This window comes from Dipodomys merriami, unplaced genomic scaffold (assembly GCF_024711535.1).
Source record: "Dipodomys merriami isolate MVZ:Mamm:240054 unplaced genomic scaffold, mDipMer1.0.p SCAF_45, whole genome shotgun sequence".
NCBI classification, from domain to species: Eukaryota; Metazoa; Chordata; class Mammalia; order Rodentia; family Heteromyidae; genus Dipodomys; species Dipodomys merriami.
The window spans coordinates 8,023,685-8,051,533 of NW_027206013.1; the positions used below are offsets into that span (position 1 = coordinate 8,023,685).

The 27,849-nt window shown below is 45.8% G+C and overlaps 2 protein-coding genes across 2 annotated transcripts; one reads left to right on the forward strand and one right to left on the reverse strand.

Annotated features, from left to right (window-relative positions):
* Positions 1 to 241: 241 nt before the first annotated feature.
* On the forward strand, positions 242 to 7,757 carry Xbp1 (X-box binding protein 1). Its single transcript, XM_069994605.1, is given in 6 exon segments — positions 242 to 512; positions 1,035 to 1,131; positions 3,948 to 4,082; positions 5,967 to 6,002; positions 6,005 to 6,112; positions 6,391 to 7,757. Coding segments are annotated over 6 exon segments (1,164 nt in total). The 5' UTR covers positions 242 to 279; the 3' UTR covers positions 6,946 to 7,757.
* A 5,164-nt stretch (positions 7,758 to 12,921) lies between these two features.
* Positions 12,922 to 26,169, reverse strand: Ccdc117 (coiled-coil domain containing 117). Its single transcript, XM_069994606.1, has 5 exons — positions 25,797 to 26,169; positions 25,194 to 25,244; positions 19,182 to 19,394; positions 18,390 to 18,527; positions 12,922 to 15,724 (listed from the first exon to the last, which is right to left on the reverse strand). Exons 1-5 carry the CDS (start codon positions 25,976 to 25,978, stop codon positions 15,487 to 15,489), a joined length of 822 nt encoding a protein of 273 aa, XP_069850707.1. The 5' UTR covers positions 25,979 to 26,169; the 3' UTR covers positions 12,922 to 15,486.
* Between the last annotated feature and the right edge of the window lie 1,680 nt (positions 26,170 to 27,849).

Sequence of the window (27,849 nt, forward strand, 5' to 3'; positions counted from 1 at the left end):
GGGCCCCACCCCAGGCTTTCGCTGCTCCCCGAACGGAACATTTCCCAGAAGAAAATACGCCCAGTTCCCGGCGCTCGCCACGCTGGACAATCCTGCCCCGCCTCCTCTGGATAACCCCGCCCCTTCTCCGCTGGGCTTCAGGACCAATGGGCACCGACATCAGTGTCGCGTCACGAGGCGCTGACCAATCGTGTGCGGCCACGACCGTAGAAAGGCTGGGTGCGGTGGGGCTGGCCGCTGGGCGGCGGCGGGGCGGTGTGGCGTGGACAGTCTGTGGCCATGGTCGTGGTGGCAGCCGCGCCGAGCTCGGCTGCTGGGGTCTCTAAAGTGTTGCTTCTGTCCGGCCGGCCCGCCGCCGCCGCCGCCGCCGGAGCCCCGGCCGGCCAGACGCTGCCGCTCATGGTGCCGGGCGAGAGAGGGGCCAGCCCGGAGGCGGCGGGCGGGGGGCCGCCCCAAGCACGCAAGCGGCAGCGCCTCACGCACCTGAGCCCGGAGGAGAAGGCGCTGAGGAGGTGGGCGAGGGCCTGGGTCGAGGTCCGGACCGGGGCGGGAAGGCCGGGCCGGCGCGTCCCGGGCTGCGCAGGCGGGCTGGCTGTCACCATTAGTCAGGATCAGAGCTGGGAGGGGGCGGGAAAGGCCCTGGGAGTTTCAGGCCCCCTTCCTGTGTGACTGCGGGCCGGCCGGCAGGCCTCTCTGGATTGGAACTTGTCGGGCCCAGGTGTTTTAAGGCACTGCCAGGTTGCAGACTTGACCCGCGGTCCTCCGGATCCGGTTTCGGGAAGCGGCGGGGGAGGGGCGGGGGAGGAGGGGTGGGAATTCCTCTGATGCAACGCGCCCGCTCTGGCCGGGGCCGCCGCCGGCTGCAGCCCCGCCTGACCCAGCCTGACCGAGGCTGTAGTGGTTTGGTTTTAGTGAGGGATATTTTTACCTTGGCGTTGGAAACTCCAAAGAAGGCTCCAGCTGGCCAAGTTTTCCAATGAAGATGTAAGAAAAGTTTGAGATGAGTCTACGTGGCTTGTTCCTTCTCTCCACAGGAAACTGAAAAACAGAGTCGCAGCACAGACTGCCCGAGATCGCAAGAAAGCCCGGATGAGCGAGCTGGAACAGCAAGTGGTAGATTTGGAAGAGGAGGTAAAGCTGACGGCCACGTTCTTATCCCTGCGCTGCTCTGAGTTCCTGTCCACCCCAAGGTGTTTCAGAATACAGTTCACTGAGTGACTAGAGGCTGAACTGGCCTCAGGGAAGGCCCAGTGGTAGCGCACAGTCTGTGCAGCGATGGAACCTTGGCCTTGGGTGGACCTGCCCACGATGCTCAGCTAGCAAGTGCGAAGAAATTACCAAGGACAGATAAGAAGTCATTCTTTAAACTTTAGATTCTTACTGCTTTGGCCAAAAGTTCACTAATGCCTTTTCCTTCTTTGGTTCACCTGTTATCTAATCTTAAATTGCTGCCAGCTATACATCTTGAATGTACCTGGATTAGTATTGGTATTAAGGTATAAATCATTAGCTGAGATGTTTAACATATAATCCATCATTTTTTTTTTTTTGTCAGTCCTGGGGCTTGTACTCAGGGCCTGGGCACTGTCGCTGAGCTTTTCTTTTTTTTTTTTTTTTGTCGGTTGTGGGGCCTGAACTCTGGGCCTGGGCGCTGTCCCTGAGCTCTTCAGCTCAAGGCTAGTGCACTATCTCTTGAGCCACAGCGCCACTTCTGGCTTTTTCTGTTTATGTGGTGCTGAGGAATCAAACCCAGGGCCTCATGCATGCAAGGCAAGCGCTCTACCATTGAGCCAACCTCCCAGCCCCCCTGAGCTTCTTTTCTTCAAGACTAGCACTCTACCACTTAAGCCACAGCCCTACGTCTGGCTTTTTTTGTTTATGTGGTATTGAGCAATCAAACCCAAGGCTTCATGCATGCTAGGCAAACACTACTACTAAGCCACATTCCTAGCCCACCAGTACTGTTTAGTTGTTACCTGACAGGTGAAGATTAGGTATTTTTAATTGGGTTTAGCATTTTGTGTGTCATTCCAGGGGCTTGAATTCAAGGTCTGAGAAATACCCCTAGGCTACTTTACCCAAGGCTAGTGTGCTCTGCTATTTGACCAACAGCCCCACTTCTGTTTGTTTTTGCTTAATTGGAGATTGTGGACTTTCCTCTGCAGACTGTCTTCGAACTGTTATCCTCACCCCATGTAGCTAGGATTACAGGCATGAACCACTAGTACCTGGCTTGGGTTTAGTTTTTTTTTTTTTTTTTTCAGCCTAGGCTGGCTCTAAAACACAATCCTCAGTGCTCAGGCTTCTCAGTAGGTAGGATAACAGGCATGATCCACCAGTGCCCAGCTTAGGTTTAGTTTATTTACTTATTTTTTTAAAATAGGTCGCCGGGCTTGAATTCTGGGTCTGAGTGCTATCCCTCAAGGCAAGCACTCTACCATGGGAGCCACAGTGCCATTTCCAGTTTTCTGGTTGCTAACTGGAGATAAAAGTCTCACAGACTTTCTTGTCTGGGCTGGCTTTAAACAGCAATCCTCAGATCTCAGGCTCCTGAGTAGCTATGATTCTAGGTGTGAGCCACTGGCACCCAGCTAAGTTTAGTTTTTTAAAACAGGGTTTTCCTATACAGTTAAAACCCAAGATCCTCCTGCCTCAGCCTCCTGAGTGTTAGAGTTACAGGCATGCACAACCACTCTTGGCTTTTGTTTACTTATTTTTTAAACATTAAAGTTGAAAGTCAGGGAAGGAACAGACAGGAAGAGGAAGAATGATGGAAAGGGTGACTCTGATCAAGAAGCACTGAACACTAAGATGGACACATTAGACTATGATCACCTTTTACAACCTGTTGAATTTCAGAAAGTAAAAAAGATTCAAAGTCTGTATTTGAGGCACTTTAGCTTTATTTGTCAGTTGTGGGGCCTGAACTCTGGGCCTGGGCGTTCTCCCTGAGCTCTTCAGCTCACTGCTAGTGCTCTACCATTTGAGCCACAGTGCCACTTCCGGCTTTTTTCTGCTTATGTGGTGCTGAGGAATTGAACCCAGGACCTCATACATGAGCAGGCACTCTACCTCTGAGCCAATGTCCCAGCCCTAGTTTTATTTTCATAATTATGGTCTAGCTACTACCAACTATGAACAACTGCATAAGCCAAGTGTTTCAGAAGGAAACTAATTGGTGTAGAATTCTCCAAGGTAGTCTTTTTTTTGGGGGGGTAGGGAAGGGAGGTCAGCCATGGGGCTTGAACTCGAGGCAGAGGAACAGTCCTTGAGCTCTTTTGCTCAAGGCTGACACTCTACCACTTGAGCCACAGTGTCACTTCAGTTTTTCAGATAGTTATTGGAGATAGTTTCATGGACTCAGTGCTGGGCTTCCAGGTATAGAGTCTTAACTGAAAGAAACATGTTTTGTGTCACTGATGGCTCAAGCCTATAATCCTAGCTATTCAGGAGGCTGAGAGCTAGGATCATGGTTTGAAGCCGGCCTGAGAAGAAAAGTCAGACAGACTATCTCTAACTAACCAGAAAAAGCAGGAAGCATTGTGGCTTAAGTGGTAGAGTGCTCTAGCATGGAACACAAAAAACTCAGGGATATGCCGGGCGCTGGTGGCTCATGCCTGTAATCCTAGCTACTCAGGAGGCTGAGATCTGAGGATCGCGGTTCAAATCCAGCCCGGGCAGGAGAGACCGTGAGACTCCTATTTCCAATAAACCACCAGAAAACCGGAAGTGGCGCTGTAGCTCAAGTGGTAGAGCACTCGCCTTGAGCTGAAGAGCTGAGGGACAGCGCCCAGGCCCAGAGTTCAAGCCCCACGACCGACAAAAAAAAAAAAAAAAACACAATTCAGGGATGGTGCTCATCAAGCCCAAAGTTCAAGTCCCAAGGCTAGCTAAATAAATAAATAAATAAATGATCTTTTAATAGCTTCTTGTGGATTTACTTCCAGAACCAAAAACTTTTGCTAGAAAATCAACTTTTACGAGAGAAAACTCATGGCCTTGTTATTGAGAACCAGGAGTTAAGACTGCGCTTGGGAATGGATGCGCTGGTTGCTGAAGAGGAGATGGAGACAGAGGCCAAGGTAAATGATCTTTATCTGGAGTCATATGAGAACTAGTTCCCAGGGACTAGGAAGGTGGCTCAGTGGTAGAGTGCTTGCCTTGCACGCATGAGGCCCTGGGTTCGATTCCTCAGCACCACATAAGCAAAAAGAAAAAAGACGGAAGTGGTGCTGTGGCTCAAGTGGTAGAGCGCTAGCCTTGAACTGAAGAGCTGAGGGACAGAGCCCAGGCCCAGAGTTCAGACCCCATGATGGGACCAAAAAAAAAAAAAAAAAAAAGAACTAGTTCCCAGGACAGTACACAGATTGTGTCTTCATTCTGCATCTTTGCTCAAAAATATTCCAGGGGGGGGCTGGGAAGGTAGCTCAGTGGTAGAGTGCTTGCCTTGCATGCATAAGGCCCTGAGTTCGATTCCTCAGCACCACTTAAGAAAAAGAAAAAAGCCGGAAGTGGCGCTGTGGCTCAAGTGGTAGAGTGCTAGCCTTGAGCTGAAGAGCTGAGGGACAGTGCCCAGGCCCAGAGTTCAGGCCCCACGACTGGACCAAAAAAAAAAAAAAATATTCCAGGGGCTGGGAAGGTAGCTCCTAGTGTTAGAGCGCTTGCCTTGCATGCATGAGGCCCTGGGTTCCATTCCTTAGCACCACATAAGCAGGAAAAAAAAAAAAAAAGCTGGAAGTGGCGCTGTGGCTCAAGTGGTAGAGTGCTAGCCTTGAGCTAAAGAGCTGAGGGATAGTACCTGGGTCCAGAGTTCAGGCCCCACAACCGGACCCCCCCCCAAAAAAAAAAAAAATTCAATTTTCTTTTATTGGAAACATTTCCATGCAGGTAGGGTTTTTTTTGTTGTTGGTGGTGGTTGTGGGATATGAACTCTGGGCCTGGGTGTTATCCCAGAGCTCTTCAGCTCAAGAGGAGAGCTCTACCACTTGAGCCACAGTGCCACTTCTGGTTTTCTAGTAGAGCTGGCTTTGAACTACAATCCTCAGATCACAGCCTCCTGGCTGTGTGTGTGTGTGTGTGTGTGTGTGTGTCTGTCTGTGTGTGTGTGTCTGTGTGTGTGTCTGTGTGTGTCTGTGTCTGTGTGTGTCTGTGTGTCTGTGTGTGATGGGGACTGAACTCTGGGCTTGGGCATTGTCCCTCAACTCTCTCAAGGCAAGTACTCTACCACTTGAGCCACAGCACCACTTCTGGCCTTTTTTCTACTTACTTGGTGCTGAGGAATTGAACCCAGGGCCTCATGGATGCAAGGCAAGCATTCTACCACTGAGCCTACTTCCCAGCCCTGGGTGCATTCTTTAATACTCATTTTCAAGTGTAAGTACTAATAAAAAAAGTTACATGGGCCGGGCGCTGGTGGCTCACGCCTGTAATCCTAGCTACTCAGGAGGCTGAGATCTGAGGATCGCGGTTCAAAGCCAGCCCGGGCAGAAGAGACCGTGAGCCTCCTATCTCCAATAAACCACCAGAAAACCGGAAGTGGCGCTGTAGCTCAAGTGGTAGAGCGCTCGCCTTGAGCTGAAGAGCGGAGGGACAGCGCCCAAGCCCAGAGTTCAAGCCCCACGACCGACCAAAAAAAAAAAAAAAAGTTACATGGCTCACTCAGACCAAATACTGACAAATGCCAACAGCCAACAAGTTGTACCATGCAAGGATCAAGGAGAAGCAGAACACTGGAGCCAAACTCTTATTGAGTGGGAAGACAAGTTAGATTTTTTTTTTTTAAATACAAGAATCTGTGTAGTATAATCCTGGTGGTCCTCCCTCAGTTAGTCTACTGAATGCAACAATCACAGGTGCTACATGTCCAGCTGAGTTTTTAGCTTCTTGAGGGTTGAAAATCTGATCTTCCTGGCAAATGTTTTCTTGGGGACTCCCAATTCCTCATTCACCTCGGTCTTTCCTTTCAGGGGAATGGAGTGAGGCCAGTGACCGGGTCTGCTGAGTCCGCAGCACTCAGACTACGTGCACCTCTGCAGCAGGTGCAGGCCCAGTTGTCACCACCCCAGCACATCTCCCTGTGGATTCTGACAGCGTTGACTCTTCAGATACTGAGGTACAGATTATTCTGTCAGTAAAGAGCTATGACTGGTTAATTCCATCTTTAATATCTGACATCCCTCATGAGACACATGGGGAAGAAGTTAGATTTTATGGAGTTTGGGTGGAACATCAACTACATTCCTAGTTTTTTGTACTTTAGGAAAGTGACTAAGGGCCTGGTGGGTCCCGAGGCCAGTCTTCTATAATACTGATTAGCATCATGGAACCCAGGACCAAGAGGGTTTTCTGTAGACTCATATGCATTCTAACAGGTGTTTTTGCCTCTTGCAGTCTGATATCCTTTTTGGAATCCTGGACAAGTTGGACCCAGTCATGTTCTTCAAATGCCCTTCTCCAGACACTAGTCTGGGGGACCTCCCCGAGGTCTGCCAAGAAGGAGCTAGTTCCTTACCAGCCTCCCTATCTCTGTCAGTGGGGACGTCATCAGCCAAGCTGGAAGCCATTAATGAACTTATTCGTTTTGACCATGTATACACCAAGCCTCTAGTCCTAGAGATACCCTCTGAGACAGAGAACCAAACTAATGTGGTAGTAAAAATTGAGGAAGCACCTCTCAGCCCCTCAGAGAAAGATCACCCTGAATTCATTGTCTCCGTGAAGGAAGAACCTATAGAAGATGACTTCATTCCAGAGTTGGGTATTTCAGATCTACTTTCATCTGGCCACTGCCTGAAGCCATCCTCCTCCCTGCTGGATGCTTACAGTGACTGTGGATATGAGGGGTCCCCTTCCCCTTTCAGTGACATGTCCTCTCCTCTTGGTGCAAACCATTCTTGGGAGGACACTTTTGCCAATGAACTCTTCCCCCAGCTGATTAGTGTGTAAGGAACAATCCAGTTCTGTTGCCTTTGTCCTTGACTATTACATGGCCTGGAGGACAGCAGAGAAGCCTATGCTTCATTCAAAAAGCCAAAGTAGGGGGCATACAGCCCTAGAGAACTCCTGAAGTATTTGACTCCTAGTATTGTGTCCACATCCAGCAATCCAGGTTATTCAGATACTATGATTTAGAATGACAGTCTTTGAGATTACCTTCTGTCTTAAAGGTGATTGTGTACCCTGCAATACTTATAGCATCATCTTTTGACCTGTTGTCTTAAGTAGAAATGGAATTTATGAAAGACCCTTTATCATTTCTCTCCCTCTTGACATCCTAGGCTTGCCTCTTCTTTTAGATCCTTTAGTTTGTTTCTTCAAGGAGAGAAACATCTACTGAGGGGGCTCTTTTTTCCCCATGTATAGCTCAAGGAAGGATTAAGAATCTTTTGTTCAGGTGGGCACTGGTAGCTTACACCTGTAATCCTAGTTACTCAGGAGGCTAAGATGCGAGGCTCATGGTTTGAAGTCAACCTGAGCAGGAGAGTCTCTGTGAGACTCCTTATCTCCAGTTTACCAGCAAAAAGCCAGAAGTGGAGTTGTGGCTTACGTGGTAGAGTGCTAATCTTGAGCAGAAAAGCTCAGGGACAGCACTCAGGCTCTGAGTTCAAGGTCCAGGACCCACAGAAAAAAAGAATCTGTAAAGTTACAGAAATTTACTATGTAAATGCCATAGAATCTTTTCCTGCTAGTACAGCTGTCTGGAAGGTGCTTCCTCCCTTTATTTAAACTACCAGTGCAATTAAAATGTGCAACGATCATCCTTGTTCTGTGACTTCTTCTGGGTCCATGTCTTTCTCTCGCTCTAGATATATCACTATCAGCTGTGGTATAATTTATCCAACTAAAGTGGGTGTGCTACCTGAAGTGACTCCTTAACTGTCTTTATTGTCTGCTTCAATTCTTGGCTGCTGTAAATGCTATATCTATAGTTTGAGCAGTCACTACTGAAATAGCTTCATCTTAAGTGACCGGTGTCTCAGCTAAAGTGGCAGAGCTAGAATCCACCCATTTAGGTTCTGTACCATTTTATAAACAGGGAAGGACACTGCTATTATGTATCAAGACTCACCATTTTCCTAGACTTTAAGAGCATTTTCTAGATTCCAACTTCCTGGTTTCATCTCAGCCACTAGGGAACATGGTAACCCTGGGCCCGTGTGTCACCACTCACTTCATCTGTACTGAGGGAATGGTCGAGAAATAGAGAGGGGTTAGGAGCATTTCATATACATCAGGCACCATCTAAATACCCAAAAGTTAACTAATCTCTAAATCTACTTCAGCCACCGGTGTGTGTGTGTGTGTGTGTGTGTGTTTATTGTCTGTTGTGGGGCTTGAAGAGCTACAGCCCCACTTTGGTTTTCTGGTAGTTTATTGGAGATAAGAGTTTCACTGGCTTCCTGCCTAGGCTGGCTTTGAACCGCGATCCTCAGATCTCAGCCTCCTGAGTAGCTAGGATTACAGGCATGAGCCATCGGTGCCTGGCTAGTTTTAGGTATATTTTGTAAGAGCTTCTTCCACGAAATGAATCTGGGATTGGGGTACACCTCAATGGTCCTGGCATGAAGACCTACATTCAATCTCCTAAACAGTAATCACAAAAATTCCTAAGAGACATAACTCCCAAATTAGAGACTTAATAACATCATTCTTCATGGTACATTTTTCTGTAACAAATATAACAAGAACTTACCACATTTAGAAATGGTACGAGTCATCCTATGCCCATTTAACATTTAAACACACTAATCCCCTGTTTATTAAGACGGTGCAGTGGCTCACAATGTAATTCCAACTATTTTAGGGCCAGGATCACCATTTGAAGCCAATGTGAACCATTTTAACCAACAAATAGGGTATACCCGTAGTCTGAACTATGCTGGAGGATAGGTACAAGGATCAAGTTCTAAGGCTGGCCTTAGACAAAACCAAGACCCTACAAAAAAAAGAAAAGGAAGACTATCTCTCAACAGGTGGTGGTGCTACATGCCTGTAATCCCAGGACTTAGGGAAACCAAAGAAGGAAGACAAATTTTAAGACAGCCCGGGAGTAGTGTGTTTTCAAACAAGTGTTCTACGCACTGATTACTGTGAGTGGAGGTATGGCCACATGCACACTTATAGGCAAGTCAGAGCTGGTGGCTGAAGCAGAGCTAAATCCCAATGCTCGCAATGCAAGCTTGCTCAGGGTTAAGCTTCGGTGTAGTAAACATAAGGACTACCTACAACTGTGCCAGTGATAGAAAACAATCTTGCCTGACTCACTGTGAAAATTTAAGGACCAAGGCTCTACTTAGGGATTATATACAGATGTAGCTACAGATGCAATTCTACTTCTATCATAACAGCATCAGCATCTGGAGGTTGAGGCTCCAGTCATATATATTCAATATTGTATGAAAGCAGCAGCTGTGCTGCTATGTTAGCTGTGCTAACAAGGACAGGACTTAACTTGTAGAGATGATCAAGTTTCTCATTTCCTGCACAGATGGGTGAAAATGCTAAATGCTGCTCATTCTTGAGAAAGCACCTGCTATTCCAGGATGTTTTCATATCCAAACACCCAACAGAATGGCTAGAACTAAAAAAATGAACAAAAATAAATAAAGATCTTCCCACAAACCAAAGCAAGGTGTCTATTAATGCCAGAGTTGATCCAGAGTTGAGATTAAAGATATAACAAGATGCCTACTCACCACTCCCTTGGGCCTTACAACATGGATATGCATCTGCCCTGGCTTTCCTCTTGAGCTGTGTTACTGAAACAGAAGGCAATCTGCCCATTCCAGGAGCATTTTATATTATCAGCTGAATGTTGGTTCCTTAAAAATTACATCTTTAGCTGGGCGCCGGCTGGTGGCTCACACCTGTAATCCTAGCTACTCAGGAGGCTGGGATCTGAGGATCGCCATTCAAAGCCAGCCCAGGCAGGAAAGTCCCTGAGACTCATATCTCCAATAAACCACTAGAAAACTGGAAGTGGTGCTGTGGCTCAAGTGGTAGAGTGCTAGCCTTGAACTGAAGAGCGCAGGAACAGCCCCCAAGCCCAAGTTCAAGCCCCACAACTGACCAGAAAAAAAAAAAAATTACATCTTTGCCAGATGATGATGGCTCAAGCCTGTAATCCTAGCTACTGAGGAAGCTGAAATCTAAGAATTGTGGTTCAAGTCCAGCCCAGGGAGGAGAGTCCCTGAGACTCTTAGCTCCAATTAACTACTAGAAAACTGGAAGTGTCACTGTGTCTCAAAGTGGTAGAGTGCTAGCCTGGAACAAAAGAGCTAAGGGACAGCACCCAGGCCCTGAGTACAAGCCCCACAACCAACAACAAAAAATACATCTTGGGGCTGGGAAGGTGGCTCAGTGGTAGAGTGTTTGCTTTGCATGCATGAGGCCCTGGATTTGATTCCTCAGCACCACATAAGCAGAAAAGGCCGGAAGTGGCGCTGTGGCTCAAGTGGTAGAGAGCTAGCCTTGAGATGAAGAGCTCAGGGACAGTGCGTAGGCCCAGAATTCAGGCTCCACAACTGACAAAATAAAAAAAATTACATCTTTGCCCTCTGACTTCGAAAGTTCCTAATGGGATAGGAAGGTGTGACTTACCTAACAGATGTCCAAAATCAACATCATTTGCAGGAACTCAAGTTTAAACACTGCATTTTAAACACATCTACTTGGTCTCAAAATTAATGCTTAAAGTCTGAGGAATTAGGAAACGAACAGAGCAAGAATATTTAAAACTGATATACACAAAACTGTATTTCCTTGTTTATCATTACACTTTGCGCCACATTTTACTATTTGTCAGTCCTTGGGCTTAAACTCTGGGCCTGGGTGCTGTCCCTCAGCTCTTCGGCTCAAGGAAATTCCAACTAACCACCAGAAAACCAGAAGTGGCACTGTTTCTCAAAGCAAGAGGACTATCCTTGAACAAAAAAAAAGCTCGGGGACAGCACCAAGGCCCTGAGTTCAAGCCCCATGACTAACAAAAATCCACAAACACTATGCTTTGCTTTCTGTAACTGCAACCTAAAGACTAATACCTACCTTGCAATTTCCGGGATCCACATTTATCACAGGATGGTGATATATAAGCAATACTGCCACCCAGTGACTGGCTAGCTCTTAAATAACCATGTAATTTCCCACCTCATCTGCTCCCCTCTCCTTTTATGCAGGGAATTGAGCAACAACTGCCCCACTCCCCCAAGAAACAAGCACTCTGAGCCATGTCCCTTTTGTTTGGACTTTGTTTCTGACACGGGATCTCTAACTGACTGTGCTTATTTTTCTGTCTCTACCTCCCAGCAGCTAGAATTGTTCCCCACCTTACTCTTATTTATTTTTGTGCCAGAGTCTTGTACCTTTTATATATTTTTTGGTCGGTCATGGGGCTTGAACCCTGGGCCTGAGCGCTGTCCCTGTGCTCTTCAGCTCAAGGTGAACCCTCTACTGCTTGAGCCACAGTCCCACTTCTAGTTTTCTAGTGGTTTATTGGAGATAAGAGTCTCACTGACTTTCCTGCCCGGACTGGCTTTGTACCTCGATCCTCAGATTTCAGCCTCCTGAGTAGCTAGGATTACAGGCATGAGCCACCAGCGCCCGGCTGAGCCTTGCACTTTTTTTTTGAGCCTTACACTTTTGTTTGGCTTTATTGCTCAAGGCTGACAATTAACTATTTGTGCAATGCCTGCAGTCTGGCTTTTTTGCTAGTTAAAATTGAGATGTACTCTCCAGACTTTCTACCTAGGATAGCTTCAAACTTTTTTTTCTGCAGTTTGAATTCAGGGCCTGGGCACTGTTTCTGAGCTTTTTTTGCTTAAGGTTAATGCTCTACCACTTTGAGCCACAGTACCACAGTACCACCAGTTTTCTGGTAGTTCATTGGAGAGAAATCTCACTTGCATGGGCTGGCTTTGAGCAGCAATCCTCAAGTCTTGGCTCTTGAGTAGCTTGGATTACAGATATGAGTCATTGATGCCCCGCTAGTTTCAAACTTTGATCCTCAAATCTCAGCTTCCTGAAGAGCTTGGATTTCAGGTGTGTGCCACTGCAACCTGGCCATATTCCTCATTTTTCAACCCCTCTATGAATTTTTTTTTTTTTGGTCATGGGCCTGAACTCTGGGCCTGGGCCCTGTCCCTCAGTTCTTCAGCTCCAGGCTAGCATTCTACCACTTGAGCCACAGCACCACTTCCGGCTTTTTCTGCTTATGTGGTGCTGAGCAATCAAACCCAGGGCCTCATTCGTGCAAGGCAAGCACTTTACTACTGAGCCACCTTCCCAGCCCCTTCTAAGAACTTTTATAAGCCATTTCCAGCTCCACATTAATTTTTTTTTTTTTGGTCAGTTGTGAGGCTTGAACTCTGGGCCTGGGTGCTGTCCCTGCACGCTTCAGCTCAAGGTGAGCACTCTACTGCTTGAGCCACAGCACCACTTTCAGTTTTCTAGTGGTTTATTGGAGAGTAGAATCTCACGTTGCTGCCAGGGGTGGCTTTGAACTGTGCTCCTAAGATCTTAGCCTCCTCAGTAACCAGGATTACAGGCATGAGCCATGGGCGTCTGGCCACATTTAAATATTTATGAAGGTTCATTCCATAGCAGTGAACTGCTCAGTGAAAAGCATGCTATAGGCTTTAAAATGGCAAATTATTTTTCATTTTAAGTTTTAGCAAGACATGGTTAAAGTAGAGCAAAATGGAGAAATATTTCCTGCTCCTTATGCAGAAAACCAGAGTTAGAGTCCCATCTGTAGCTCCTAAACTTAAAACTAATTGCAGCTATGAAACTTACCTGTAGTCCCTATACAAGCATCTTTTCAGAGATTTAAGTAAGTCCTTCACTGATATGAATGTTGCTTTAGTTATAATTTAAAGGAAAGAAAGAACTATATGCTTCATTTACTGAAGTCAGGAGTACAAATACTTCAAAAAATTCAAAACACAAGTTTAATTGAAAATGATAAAATACAGAAACACCAGATTCTCACTTTAAAGTAAAATCAACAGTGTCTTCCACAACTTTCCTGGCACTGCACCATTCTTGCTAACCAAGTTCCAGATACAAAATTACGAGCCTTCTGGTAAACATCCTTCCCATGGTTTTAGGCTCCTTTCTAATTATTCATCTTTTACAATTATACCTTTTCAAGAATAAGTAGCAGTTGGTTTTTTTGTTTTAGCTGATTAGTATCTGTGAGAACTGCCCTTTCTTCATATTAATTACAGACAAGAAAACCACACACACTCTACTCAAAACTCAGAAAATATACATTTGTTCATTAAAGCTCACCTGCTTTAGGCAATGTTTTCTCTTCACACATTAACATACTAAGCCAATGTTTGATCCATGCTGCAAAAACTATATAAAATGAAAAGACCTGTTAATTCCCCAGAGAAACCTTAAGGCAAAGGCAAACTCAAAAGGCCTTATGCTACCAAAAAAAACCCAAAAACAGAATGCAGTGGCTTCGGGACTGTGGAGATGGCTCAGATGAATAAGCACCACAAGGATGAAGCCAAGTGCCACAAACATGTGCAAGATAAAGCACTAGAAATTCACTTTTCTGAAGACAGGATGATGTCAGATGTCACCTGAAACCAATTCTGCTTGAATTTTTATTTGCAGAATCTCAGTTCCTTCCTGTATTTACCAATTCCATCAAAGCTTTTTAGTGCTCTTCTTCTCATGATGCAGACCTTTGACCAGATGCCCAACCAACAATGGCTACAGCAGACAATAATGGCGTGCTTCGGGTGTGTGGAAAGCTGTGTCTTCCCTCCCACCCTTAACACTCACTGGGACTAACTCAGTCCCTTCAAGGTTTTGAATTGGACTGCAATTTCTCAGCATGGAGATTTCTTTAAGGCTATCATCAATGTCACATGTTGGTCCCATTAAATAATGACCTCAGGGCAGGAGTTCCTCAAACTGCATGAATCAAACACTTGCACATCTTTACAGAATACAGTTTCCATTCATCTCTAGGTCTGAGATTAAAAAACTGTTAGCTTGTTTCCAACTGGTTTCAATACTGATTTGAAGTGTGAAGAATTTTACTGTGTAGATATTAAATATTCTGTTTAAATATTAAACATTAAATCTTTTCCTGACTATCCAGACAGAAACAGAGAGCAGGAACAACAGGCAAAGAGGAGAAACAGTCCAACTAATAGACTGGTGACTTCTCCACTGCCGTGACAAGGGGAGGGATTTCAGCATGGGTTTCAAAATTGCCAGGAAGCTAGTTTCTAAAAATTCACCTCTACTTGGCAGAAAACATTTTTTCCCCCTTCTATGAAGCAGGAAAAAAAAAATCCAGAAAGCTAATTAGAACTAGAGGGCTACCTGCTGTGATAAAGAACCAGTATCACACTATTACACTTACTTTTTATCTTCTAGTCAATGTCCCACAGCAGTAAGGATTTGTCTCTTTACCCCATCATACCAATGAGTTCTTCCTGAGAAATTCAAGACTGTGATCCTGGTAGTTCCTAAAGGAATTACCTGAAGCCTGGTTTAGGTACTCAAGGAGGTTAAGATTTCTTGCTGGCAGAAATCCATTCCCCACTAACTTATAGGCTTACTACATAAATTTAAATTGACAATTTCAACTTAAGTCTTAATGTCACTTGCCTATATACTCTTGGTTAATCATTCCATTTTCAAGAAAAACATTTAGAAACTGAACCTGTTAACACCAATACCACCTTTCCCTTTTTAAACTACAGAAGCTACCAATGTTGGTTTTAGCTGATACAGTGCTTCTTTAGGATTCATAAAAGAATGCTTCTTCTGTGGGCAATTGCAGATGGCTTGCCTCAGAATCTTTTGAACTATCAAAGTTACTTGAGTTGTAAACATTACTGGGCAATCAGACTTAACAATTATGCAAAAGAGACAAAAAGAAACAACAGTAGTACAGGGCAAAGGGCCTTGAAGGACAAACCTCTTAGAATGCTTCATTGTGTTTTCTAGGCTGAGAGCAGAACTGATGTGCTTTCAGCTACTCAATCAATACAGCTATGCTGAACAACAGACCACCTTCATAGCCCTTGTTAAATTTATTACCAAGAGGCTTAAGTTACTGCTTCATTCCCTCCTGCCAGGAGTCAACTATCAGAGCAGGGTGGTAGCAGTTGGGAAAGTCTTACTTAACTCAAGAGTGCTCTCCAGGTGTATGAATGGCTTAGGCAATATGACAGAAGACAGTGTCACTTTTACAGCTTCTATATCTGCCTTTAAAGAGACCATAACGTAATGTTCCTTTAATATGCCCATTAGAAAACTGCTTTTCTTTTGAGACAAGATTCCTTGGCAAAAGTTGAATTCAAAAAATGGCTACCCAAAATGAGAATCCCACCCTAAATCACAGGTGGAGATATTACACCCGTTTTATAAAACTTTCAAGTCCCTATAATATGCAAATAGGCTCACTACTAAACTTAGGAACCTTCTACCATTTGACAAATTAGTGTAAGAAACTGATTTCTAGAGTTCCATCTCTTCTTCTGTGCTAGCAGCGTTTTCCAAACTATTGTAAAGTGGCATCCTTGTTTGCCAAGGTTCCAAGAACAGTTCAGTTCTCTGTGGGAAGGCAGTGGCAGGAGCTACATGCTTAGTTTGGCTTTCTCCCATGAAGTTCTTAGTATTACATGATGGCTTTGGCTTATCAGAAAGGAGTTCAGGAAGAGGTTTCCAGAGCACGAGCTCCATGGAAGGACGGCTCCTAAGATACAAAATATACATTTTTAGCAAAAAGTTAGGACAAGAAAATAAAAGCTGTATGTTGAAAATCTTAATGTCTTCTAGTTATGAAGTTACAGTTCCTAAACAGGTGACTTAAAACAACTCAAATTAAGGTCATGCAAATTAACTTTTTTTTTTCCTTGCTGGGATTTAACTAAGAGCCTCACACATATAAGTCATTTACTTTTTTTTTTTTTTTTTGGGGGGGGGAGGGTGTCCTGTCGTGAGGTCTTAACTCTGGGCCTGGGTGCTGTCCCTTAGCTCTTCAGCTCAAGGCAAGTGCTCTACAACTTGAGCCACAGAACCACTTCTGGCTTTTTTCTGCTTATGTGGTGCTGAATCAAACCCAGGGCCTTATGCATGGGAGGCAAGCACTCTACCACTGAGCCAACTTCCCAGCCCCTAAGTCACCTACTTCTGAGCTATATTCCCAACTAGTTGTACTGATGTTGTTATGATTAGATGTGAAATATGCAGGGCACTGGTGGCTCATACCTGTAACCCTAGCTACTCAGGAGGCTGAGATGTGAGGATCACAGTTTAAAGCTAGTCTGGACAGGAAATTCCAATAAACTACCAAAAAACCAGAAGTGGAACTGTGGCTTCAGTGGTAGAGTGCTAGTCTTGAGAAAAAAGAAACAAAACTCCGGAACTATATCCAGGCCCTGAGTTCAAGCCCCAGGCCTGGTGGGGGCTGGGGGGTGGCGGTGGGGGGGGGGGGCATGTGATGCACACGGGGTACAGCAGGCGGACACACACAGGTAATATAAGCATTCAAATGTAAAAAGGATACCCCTTGGTTTAATTTAATCTTATAATTTTTCATTAGCAGATATGCATGACTACAGGTTGATTTGTTTATGTGGTGTTGCGCCTCATGCATATGTTCACCACTGAGCTACCCCCCTTAACCCTGTGGGGACTGCCCTATATTGAATTATTTTGAGTGAAAATGAAACAATGGCCTAACATATGAAGGTATCTCAGATGGCTTTTGTTTAGTACAGTTATTAAATATAACGCTTTGGAGTTAATCCATAATTATGCCACAGCCAGTCATCTTTTTCTCCCAACCCCTGTGGTGGTGAAATCTGTCCAAGAGAGGGAAGTTAAAAAAAAGGGGGGGGGGTAGGAGGGAGGAAGACTCTCAAAGGCTAACTTCTGGAAAACTACCTAGAGTGGCCATGCCTGATTTAAGCTGAGGGTAATGTGACCTGCTGAATTTGACAAAATTATTTACCCACTCTCAGGGCTTGTTAATGATAAACTCAAGCTAGGGCTCTAATACAATCTGCTGAAGTAGCTAAACCTCTGAATACAAATCACTTCCAACTGTCTGAAGACAGTAATATTCGAACCTTTTTGGCATCTCCTGAAGGCAGTCCCAAAATATCTGAATCTTAGCAAGTTATATACTAAGTTTTATTAGTATCAAGTTTATTTGTAAGATAAAAGTCTTTTCTAGGCAATCCCCAAATGGTACTTTGTAACGTTCCTAAATGACAGGAGATCTTTTGGGCTTTGAGACTAAGCTGTTTTTTTCAGCCTGCCACTTTGCTGTTGCATTTTTTTTTTTTTTTTGGGAGAGGCAGGAGGAGTGGGTAGTAGAAATTGAGCTCAGGGCCTTCCATTTCTAGGCCCATACTCTATCACTTGAGCAACATTTTTTTTTTTTTTGGGGGGGTCCGGTCGTGGGGCCTGAATTCTTGGCCTGAGTGCTGTCCCTCAGCTCTTCAGCTGAAGGCTAGCGCTCTACCACTTGAGCCACAGCACCACTTCTGGCTTTTTTCTTTTTTGCTTACGTGCTGCTGAGGAATCGAACCTAGGGCCTCAGGCATGCAAGGCAAGCGCTCTACCACTGAGCCACCTTCCCAGCCCCTAGTCTCTCCATTTCTATGCTCCCCCTTACCTTACCAAAGACAGGTCAACAAAACTAAAAGAAAACAAAGCTAGCAACAAAGAAAAAAAAGGCCTGCTTCCATTTCCTGGAGTTCATTTTGTAAATATTATTTTATATGATCAGATGCACATAGAGCTCTACTAAACTGGGCATAGGTACTCATGCCTACAATCCTGGTTACTCAGGAGCTGAACCCTTAAGGATCACTGAAGGCAGCTCAGGCAGAAAAGACTGCAATTACCTAGCAATAAGCCAGGCTAGAGGTGCAGCTCAAGTAGTAGAGTGCTTGCTGTGAGTGCGAGTAGGAGGCCCTGAATTCAAACCCTGTACTAGTAAAAAAGTTCTGCTAAGGGGCCTGAAGGGATTTGGTTTGTGGCTTTAGTGTAACTACTCTGGCGGCTACCATACCATTTTCTTTTTCTCAATGTTTTCTGGATACCTGAAACAGAAAAACCATAAAGAGAACAAACAAGCTCGCTCTTGCTAATTCTCCCTTTCCCAACCACTACACTAGTACCTTAAGTCGTCAAGGCAGCCATTCCTGCATACTTCAAACTCATGCTTACACATCAGTCTGTTCACCCCAAAGGAGCCAGGAAGAAATCTTTCTCCAAACTAGGTTAAATATAGCAGCTACTGTCCTTTTACTTGCTTGGATAACACAATATGAAGAGCTTTGTTTAGAGATAATGGGTAATACTTGTGAGAGATCATAATTAAATGGAAATCAGGTTCCAAAACTTACATAGACTCAATCATCTTCTTTGTAAAAACTTCATCAAATTCCCTCTTCAAACCTGTTTTCATGGTATCAGAAAGGACAAGGCTAGGGAGATGATTAACATTTCTGTCAGCTTCAACTTCCTCATCTTCATCAATTATCCTAAGTAAATGAAAAGGGTAGAAACAAGAAAAATATTTCTTCAAGCTATTATATATTCTTCTAGTAATTGGGTAAAATTAAAAAAATAAAAAAGGACAGGCTGGAAATGTATCTTAGTGGTAGAATGCTTGCCTAGCATGCATGAAGCCCTGGGTTTGATTCCTCAGTACCACATACACACAAAAAAAGCCAGAAGTAGTGGCACTGTGGCTCAAGAGGTAGAGTGCTAGCCATGAGCAAAAGAATCTCAGGGACAGTGCCCAGGCCCTAAGTTCAAAGCCTCAGGACTTGTCCACAAAAAAAGAAGAAAAAAAGATAGAAGCAATAGTGCTATAGTTAAAGATTAAATAAGGTTGTACCTTGAAGAAAAATAATGAGAGGACCAAAAGGTATATACAGAAGAGGTGTCCAACTTTTCACTAAACAAAAGATTAAACATTAAATATTAAACATACACTAACAATGGAGTCATATTTGAAGAAGACTGAAAGTTTCTTATAAGCAAATATCAATATTTATTCATAAATGACAAAGGTTAGAATAATTCTAGGAGAACTCACTGTAGAGTATGTGCTTTGAATACTCTTAGATTTTATGAGAGGCTGAGGACCAAGATATTACCAAATGTTTAGCCAGCAGCAGTGCACCACTTACCTGTCCTCAATTTCCTGAAGCCTCCTTCGGGCAGCTTCACACTGAGGTTCTCCAGTAGTCTGATCCATTTCTTCACAAGCAACATCTATCATACCAGGCACAGAAAGGACACTAGAGCACAGGTTTCCTGGATGACACTCCACATTCTGAATCCATGCATTACCACCAGCACAGAGGTCCGCCTCAGTCAGCCGCTTCTTTCTTACTGGACAACTGGAAAAATGGAGAAACGAAGTATCATCTCTATATCTAATTAAAAGACCCCAGCTGTTTGGACAGTGTGATTTAGATGGACAAACAATTTTTTTGGGGGGGTTGGTCATGGGGCTTGAACTCTGAGCCTGAGAGCTGTCCCTCAGCTCTTCAGCTCAAGGCTAGCACTCTACCACTTGAGCTACAGCGCCACTTCCGGTTTTCTGGTGGGTTATTGGAGATAACAGTTCCACGGACTTTTTAGCCTGGGCTGGTTTTGAACAGTGATCCTCAGATCTCACCTCCTGAGTAGCTAGGATTATAGGCATGAGCAACCAGTGCCCGGCTGTTTGTTTTTTTCCAGGGGCTTGAACTCAGGGCCTGGGCACTATCCCTAAACTGCTTTTTGTTGAGGTTTATTTACTTCTGACACTCTGAGCCAAAGCTTTACTTCCAGTTTTTTTTTTTTTTTTTTTGTGGGGCTTGAACTCTGGGCCTGGACGCTATCCCTGAGCTCTCCAGCTCAAGGATAGTGCTCTACCTCTTGAGCCACACTGCCACTTCCAGTTTTCTTGTAGTTAATTGGAGGTAAGAGTCTCATGGACTTTCCTGCCCAGGTTGGCTTTCGAACTGTGCTCTTCAGATCTCAGCCTCCTGAGTAGCTAATAGCTAGGATTACAGGCGTTGAGCCACCGGCACCTGGCTTGCTCCTTGGCCTACTTTGTGAACTCCCCCCTCCCACCCCCACACCCAGAATTTTCTTTATTCCTTTTTTTTTTTTTTTTGGGTCCGGTCGTGGGGCCTGAACTCTGGGCCTGGGCGCTGTCCCTCAACTCTTCAGCTCAAGGCTAGTGCTCTACCACTTGAGCCACAGCGCCACTTCTGGCTTTTTTCTTTTTGCTTATGTGGTGCTGAGGAATCGAACCCAGGGCCTCAGGCATGCAAGGCAAGCACTCTACCACTGAGTCACCTTCCCAGCCCCGTCTTTATTCCTTTTCACCTGAAGGTTGAGATTGGAGAGGTGGGAGCATATGGGCAGAACCAAAGAGATAATGGAGCAAGCTCTGGAAGTAGAAAAATTCCAAGATTAAAAAAAAATGGAGGGCTGGGAAGTTGGCTCATTGGTAGAGTGCTTGCCTTGCATACATGAGGCCCTGGGTTGGAATCCTCAGCACCACATAAGCAGAAAAAAGCTGGAAACGGTACTGTGGCTCAAGTGCTAGCTCAAGTGCTAGCCTGGAGCTGAAGAGCTTAGGGACAGTGTCCAGGCCCCACCACCAACCAAAAAAAAAAAAAAAAAAAAAAAAAAGCCAGCCCTGGCAGGAAAGTCTGTGAGACTTTTATCTCCAATTAACAACCAAAACACTGGAAGTGGAACTGTGGCTCCAAGTGGAAGAGTACTAGCCTTGAGCAAAAGAGCCCAGGGACTACACAGGACTGAAGTTCAAAGCTTAACAACTGACTCAGTAAAACAAAAAACAAAATAACAAAAATCCCCAAAACAAGAACAACAAAAACCTTGGTAATCTTAGTATTCTGAAGACTACAAGTGGAGATCCAGGCTCTAAAAAAGTCTAGCTATCAATATTTACGTAACATTTGAATACTTTGTATGCTTTGTGTGTGTAGGCTTGAACTCTGTGTCTCTTGCTCTTCTTTGCCCATCAAGTCTCCCTACCCCTTTCCCCCACAGCTGGAGCTCCACCAATGGAACCATACTTTCACATCTAGCTTTATGCTGGTAATTAGAGACAAGTGTCTCCCCATTCTGTCTGCCACAGATGGTTTTGCTTTGAAGTGGGCCTCTGAGGATTTAGCCTCCTGAGTAACTAGGCTTATAAGCATGTTTTAACAGTTTTAAGGATTTGTTTTTGGCCAGTCCTGGGGCTTGAATTCAAGGCCTAGCCAGAGCACTGTCCTTGGGCTTCTTTTGCTCAAGGCTAGCCTTCTACCACTTGAGCCACAGCACCATTTCTGGCATTTGCTGTTTATGTGGTTCTGAGGAATCGAACCCAGGGCCTCAGGCATGCTAGGCAAGCACTTTACAACTAAGCCACATCCCCAGTCCCAAGGATATAATGTTTTGATGATTTATCAGTTGTTTGACATGCACAAAGCCTTGGGTTCAGTCTTGATTTAAAAAAAAAAAAGTAGGGGCTGGTAAGGCAACTCAGTGGTAGAGTGCTTACCTCACATGCATGAGGCCCTGGGTTCAATTCCTCAGCACCACATAAGCAGAAAGAGCCGGAAATGGCACTGTGGGTCAAGTGGTAGAGTTCTAGCCTTGAGCTGACGAGCTGAGGTTCAGCACCCAGGCCCAGAGTTCAGGCCCTACAACCAACAACAACAACAACAAAAAAAGCAAAGTGCTGGGACTGGAAAGGTGGCTCAGTGGTAGAGCGCTTGCCTTGCATGCCTGAGGCCCTGGGTTCGATTCCTCAGTACCACATAAGCAGAAAAAGCCAGAAATGGCGTTGTGGGTCAAGTGGTAGAGCTCTAGCCTTGAGCTGAAGAGCTGAGGGACAGTGCCCAGGCCCAGAGTTCAGGCCCCACGACCGGACCCAAAAAAGAAAAATAAAAGCAAAGGGCTGGGAGGGTAGCTTAGTGGTAGAGTACTTGCCTTGCATGCATGAAGCCCTGGGTTTGAGTCCTCAGCACCACATAAGCAGAAAAAGCCAGAAGTGGCGCTATCTATGGCTCAAGTGGTAGAGCGCTAGCCTTAAGCTGAAGAGCTGAGGGACAGCGCCCAGGCCCAGAGTGCAGGCCCCACAACTGACCAAAAAAAAAAAAAAAAAAAAAGCAATGTTTGGAAAGCAGAAAAAAATAAAAGTAAGTAATTTCTTTTTAATTTCTATAAAACATCAGTTTTGGGTGGGTGCTGGTGGCTTATACCTGTAATCTTAGCTAGTCAAGAGGCTGAGGTATGAGAATCAGTGTTCAAAGCCAGCCTGGGCAGGAAAGTCGCTGAAACTTCTCTGCAATTAACTAGTACAAAAGCGAAATCATAGCTGAGGCTCAAGTGGTACAGCAGTAGTCTCAAACAAAAAAAAGCTTAGGGACAGTGTGGGGGCCCCGAGTTCAAGACTCAGGACTTGAAAAAAAAAATCCACAGAACTTCAATTTTATGAATAGAATAGAGGGGGGTGGGGAGGAGTGGGAGGAGAAAGGGGGAGATAAGCAGAGTATGAGTGGCTTACACCTATAATCTTAGCTAGTTCCTATTAAACTTTTTGTTGTTGTTGGTCTTGGGGTTTGAACTCAGGGCGTAGGCATTGTCCCTAAGCTTTTTTGGTCAAGGCTAGTGCTCTAGAACTTTGAGCCAATGTGCCAGTTCCATTTTTTTCTGGTGGTTAACTGGAGATGAGGCTCATGGACTTTCCTGCACAGGTTAACTTGGAACCGTCATCCTCAGATCTCAGCCTCCTGAGTAGCTAAGATTATAGACTTGAGCCACCAACACCTGACTTTACAGTCATCTCTAATTAACCACCAAAAAGCCAAAGAGCAGCACCCAGGCCCTAAGTTTAACCCTCGGCCCTGACATTAAAAAGTTAACCTCGCCGGGCGCTGGTGGCTCACGCCTGTAATCCTAGCTACTCAGGAGGCTGAGATCTGAGGATCACGGTTCAAAGCCAGCCCGGGCAGGAGAAACCGTGAGACTCCTATCTCCAATAAACCACCAGAAAACCGGAAGTGGCGCTGTAGCTCAAGTGGTAGAGCGCTCGCCTTGAGCTGAAGAGCTGAGGGACAGCGCCCAGGCCCAGAGTTCAAGCCCCACGACCGACAAAAAAAAAAAAAAAAAAAAAGTTAACCTCCACCACCAGTAGACAAAAACAAATGAACAACAACATCACAAAAACCAGTTCAAGAACAAGATAAGAGATACTGGTATTGTCACTGTGCTACATCTTTGTGTATGCCTTTCTGAGTCTTGTACTGTTGCTCAGCCTGTGCAAGAAACCATGATCTCCTAGTGTACATCTACTAGGATGCACACAATGCCTGCTAACACATTTATACTGTTAATAGGAATATAAGCTGGCAACAACTCTTGTTCAAAATGTGAAGACCTGCTGGCCAATGGTGACTCATGCCTGTAATCGTAGCTACCCAGAAGGTTGAGATCTGAAAATCATGGTTCAAAGCAACCTTAGCAAGAAATCCATGATACTCTTATCTCCAATAAACTACTCAGAAAAAGCTGGAAGTCCTGCTGTGGCCTTGAGTACAAAGAGGCTTGGGACAACATCCAGGCCAAGTGCTAGCTCCAGGACCAGCCAAAAAAAAAAAAAAAAAAAAAAGGAAAGATTCAGTAATTCCACACTAGGCAATCTATTAACCTGCAAATACTCAAAGAACTTCAAAAGAATGATCTTGGTAAACTGTTCATAACTCTGAAAGATTAGGAATAACTTAATATAGCCAGGTGTCTGTGGCTCACACCTGTAAGTCTAGTTACCCAGGAAGTGGAGAACTGAGGATGGCAGTTCAAAGTTAGGCCAGGCAGGAAAGTCCCTGAACTCTTACCTCCAATTAGGCACCAAAAAGGCAGGAAGTGTAGCTTTGGCTCAACTGGTAGAGTGCTTAAAAAAAGGTAAGCAAAGCTGGGTGCTGGTGGCTCATGCCTGTAATCCTAGTTACTCAGGAGGCTGAGATCTGAGGATTGCGGTTCAAAGCCACCTGGGCAGGAAACTCCGTGAGACTCTTTTCTCTAATAAGCATTCAGAAAACGGAAAGTGGCGCTGTAGCTCAAGTGGTAGAACGCTTGCCTTGAGCTGAAGAGCTGAGGAACAGCGCCCAGGCCCAGAGTTCAAGCCCCACGACCAACAAAAATAAATAAAAATTAAAAAAAGGTAAGCAAGAAAAGCTCATAGACAGTGCCCAGGCCTTGAGTTCAACACCCAAGAATGGCACGAGAGAAAAAAAAAAAAAAAGGACTGGAAACAAAAATCCATTAAATCCATTAAAACAGGTGACTGGCTATAGGAGGGTAAAATGGGAAAAAAAAAATGTGTTGCAGTGTGAATGTTTCTACAAATGTAAAACACCACAAGCATACACAATCATAAAATAGTTTTAGATTCCATTCTGAAGGAGAAATAAGGAACAGCTAACAGGATTGTCTCTGGAAAGAAAGACTGGGGGTAGAATGTTTTTAATGCTGTAATCCTACCTATTCAAGAGGCTAGGATTTAAGAAACTGTTCAGCCAGCCACTGGTGGCTCACGCCTGTAATGATAACTACTCGGATCATGGTTCAAAGAGTGTGTGTGTGGGGCGGGAAGGAAAGTCTTCACACTCTTCAGTCCAATAAACCACCAGAAAACCGGAAGTGGCACTGTGGCTAAAGTGGTAGAGAGCTAGTCTTGAGCTGAAGAGCTCAGGGACAGGGCTCATGTCCAGAGTTCAAGCCCCACGACCGACCAAAAAAAAAAAAAAAAAAGTATAATTACTGTTCAAAGCCAGCCCTGGGGCAGCTCTGGACTATCTCCAATTAACCGACAAAAAAGTCTAAGTGGGGGTGTGGCTAAAATGGCAGAATGTCAGCACTGAGTGGAAAAAGCCAAGTGAGAGCGCCAGGCCCTGAGTTCGAGTTCAAGCCCCAGTACAAGCACAGGAAATAAAAGAAAAAAATTTAACCAGTCAGTGAAAAGTCTCCTTTTACCTGCCAACCTTTTCCTACGTAATGGCAATGAACATTCCTGGTTTCTAATGCCTTCTTCCGGACACAAACTCGTTTTACCTTTTCACTTAAATTTAACGATATAATACATGTTAAATTAACAATGGCCTAAGTTGTGTGAGCGGCCTGACACTTACTCGTCGTCTTCAGCCTCTCGCTTGTGTTTCTTTTTACAGTGAACGGAAACACTGTTAAAACAAACAAACAAGTATCAGTGGATGGAGCAAGGCACTTGGGCTTTAGCTTTCAGCGCCGTCTTTCTAGCTGCAATCACCCGGGTTCTGTCGCCGGTTTCGGGCGCGCGGGGCGGATTCGGGTCCCAAAGTAAGTCATGGGAAGCTGGGTGAAGACGTCACACCCACAGCCCCAAACCTACGCGTCCACTTGTCACCTGGTCGAAGGGAGAGGGAAAGGGGCTACGCGCGTCTCGGTCGCCCGCACTGAGCTCCGATCGCGCCGCGACGGCCACGGCCGAAGGGGATCCCGGACGTCCGGGTGGCACCGAGCGTCGCGCGGCGGGGATGCTCGGGCTCCGGGCGCCCGGATTCCGAGGGGAAGCGTCTCCCCGCTGCGGCGCGCAGCCCGGCGCGGAGGAAGTTCGAACGGGACTCCCGGGCTGCGCCATCTACAGTTAACGTCTCCGGGGATCAGTTTCCCGGTTTGTACGCGGGGCCGGGACGCCCCCCGCCGCGGGTGGGGTTAACGAGCCCGCCCGCCTCGCGTGCCCGCGCGGTCCTCACCGTCCGCGCGCGGCGCTCCCGCCCGGGTTGCTGGGGACAGCGCGGGGTCCCGGCCGCGGGGTCCGCTCCGAGCCGTCGGCTCCCGGTGGGAAGGCCCGGCCCGGGAAGGCCGGCGTCGGCTGCAGGAACTCCGAGCTGCCGCTCAGGGGGAGTCCGCTGAAGGGCCGGCCCAGCGCCGCCATGGCTGGCGAGACGAGGGAGCTGTGACCGCGACCCCGGCCGCCTCCGTCCGCAGGCCGCACAGTAGCAGCCACGGCCACTGCCGACGAGCGCCCGCCTCCAAGCCCGCTTCGACCCCACGTCACGCCTTCTAGAACTCTCCACCCAAGGCCGCCCAGGGGCACGCCGGGATTTGTTGTGCGGCGCGGCCGCGAGGGATACTGGGAGTTGTAGTCCCCGCGGACTACAAACAAGATGGCCGGGCTGGGCGCCCTTGGCTCCGTCTTGTAATCCTAGCCACTGCGGAGGCTGAGATGTGAGATTGCGGTTCGAAATTAACCCGCCGGGCTGGGAAGGTAGCTCAGCGGTAGAGTGCATGCCTTGCAAGCCTGAGGCCCTGGGTTCAATTCCTCAGCACCACATAAACAAAAAGCCGGAAGTGGCGCTGTGGCTCCAGTGGTAGAGTGCTAGCCTTGAGCTGAAGAGCTGAGGGACAGTGCCCAGACCCAGAGTTCAGGCCCCATGACTGGCAAAAAAAAAAAAAAAAGAAAGAAATTAACCCGCGCAGGGAAGTCCATGAGACTCTTATCTACGACTAGCCAGCAAAAAACAAAAACAAAAACGGAGTGGAGCTGTGGCTCAGGGGGTAGGGTGCCAGCTTTGAGTGGAAGGACAGCGCTCATGCCCTGAGTTCAAGCCACAGTTCTGCCCCACCCCCCAGCAATAATAATAATAATAATAATAATAATAATAATAATAATAATAAAACAAACCAAGATGGCGGCTCCTCTACTCACTTAAGCCTAGGCATTTCCCCTCCGGCTTCCTCTGTGACCTGGCTTTGAATCCTCATTCCTCAAGTTCTGTAATGTGCATTTAAACTGAGAATGGAACGTAGGCCCTTGTGCATGCTTTGCAAGCAGTTACTGAGGACTGAGCCTCAACCCTGCCACCTTAATTATAATTCTTGAAAGTTATCTAAATTCTGTGTGGGTGGGATGGGGAGTATCTGATCCTTCCTGGCCTCAGGAGATGCTGCTTCTTTGCTCTGAAAGACACAACCCTTCTATGTAATACAGCCTCACATAGAACTTGGAAAGCAGATAAGTATTAAAGCCACTCCTTTCAGTTTTGGACTCATCCCTAATCCCTGAAATCTACAGCCTCCACCGGGTTCCCAGTAACAAACTTCTTAAGGCACTGTCCTTGGGGATGTACAGTGTACACCGGTACAGAGATGCATGTGTGGGGTACAAACAATAGTCCTCAAGTGGTCATATGCTCATGGACACTTGTTCTCTTCATTTCCTTTGTCATCTTCAAAGCAAAGGTCAACTTTATACTCCTGGACTACTTTATGAACTTTATTCTTTCAAGCATGGGTTTGCAGGGCTGGAGGTGAAGCTCAGTGATAGAAGTAGGTGCTTAGCATGTGTAAGGTCTTATTTTCAACCCCTGGCACACACACACACACAAAGGCCATGTATGGTGCAAACCTGAAATCCAGGTACTCAGAAAGCAGAGGTAGGAAGAAAACTGTTGAAAGCAGACACTAGGCAAAAGCAAGAGCTCCTATCTGAAAAACAAAGCAAAAAGGGTGGGAGGCATGGCTGAGACAGTATAGCACCTACCTGCCTACCTAGCAAGTGTGAGGTTCTGAGTTCAAACTCCAGGAACACCAAAATAAATAAATGTTTGCCAGGCACAGATGGTTCGCCCTACCTAGCAAGTGTGAGGTTCTGAGTTCAAACTCCAGGAACACCAAAATAAATAAATGTTTGCCAGGCACAGATGGTTCGCCCACGTAATCCTAGCTACTTAGGAGGCTGAGACCTAGAGGATCAAGGTTTGAAACCAATCTGAGCAGACAAGTCTATAACTCCATCTCCAATTA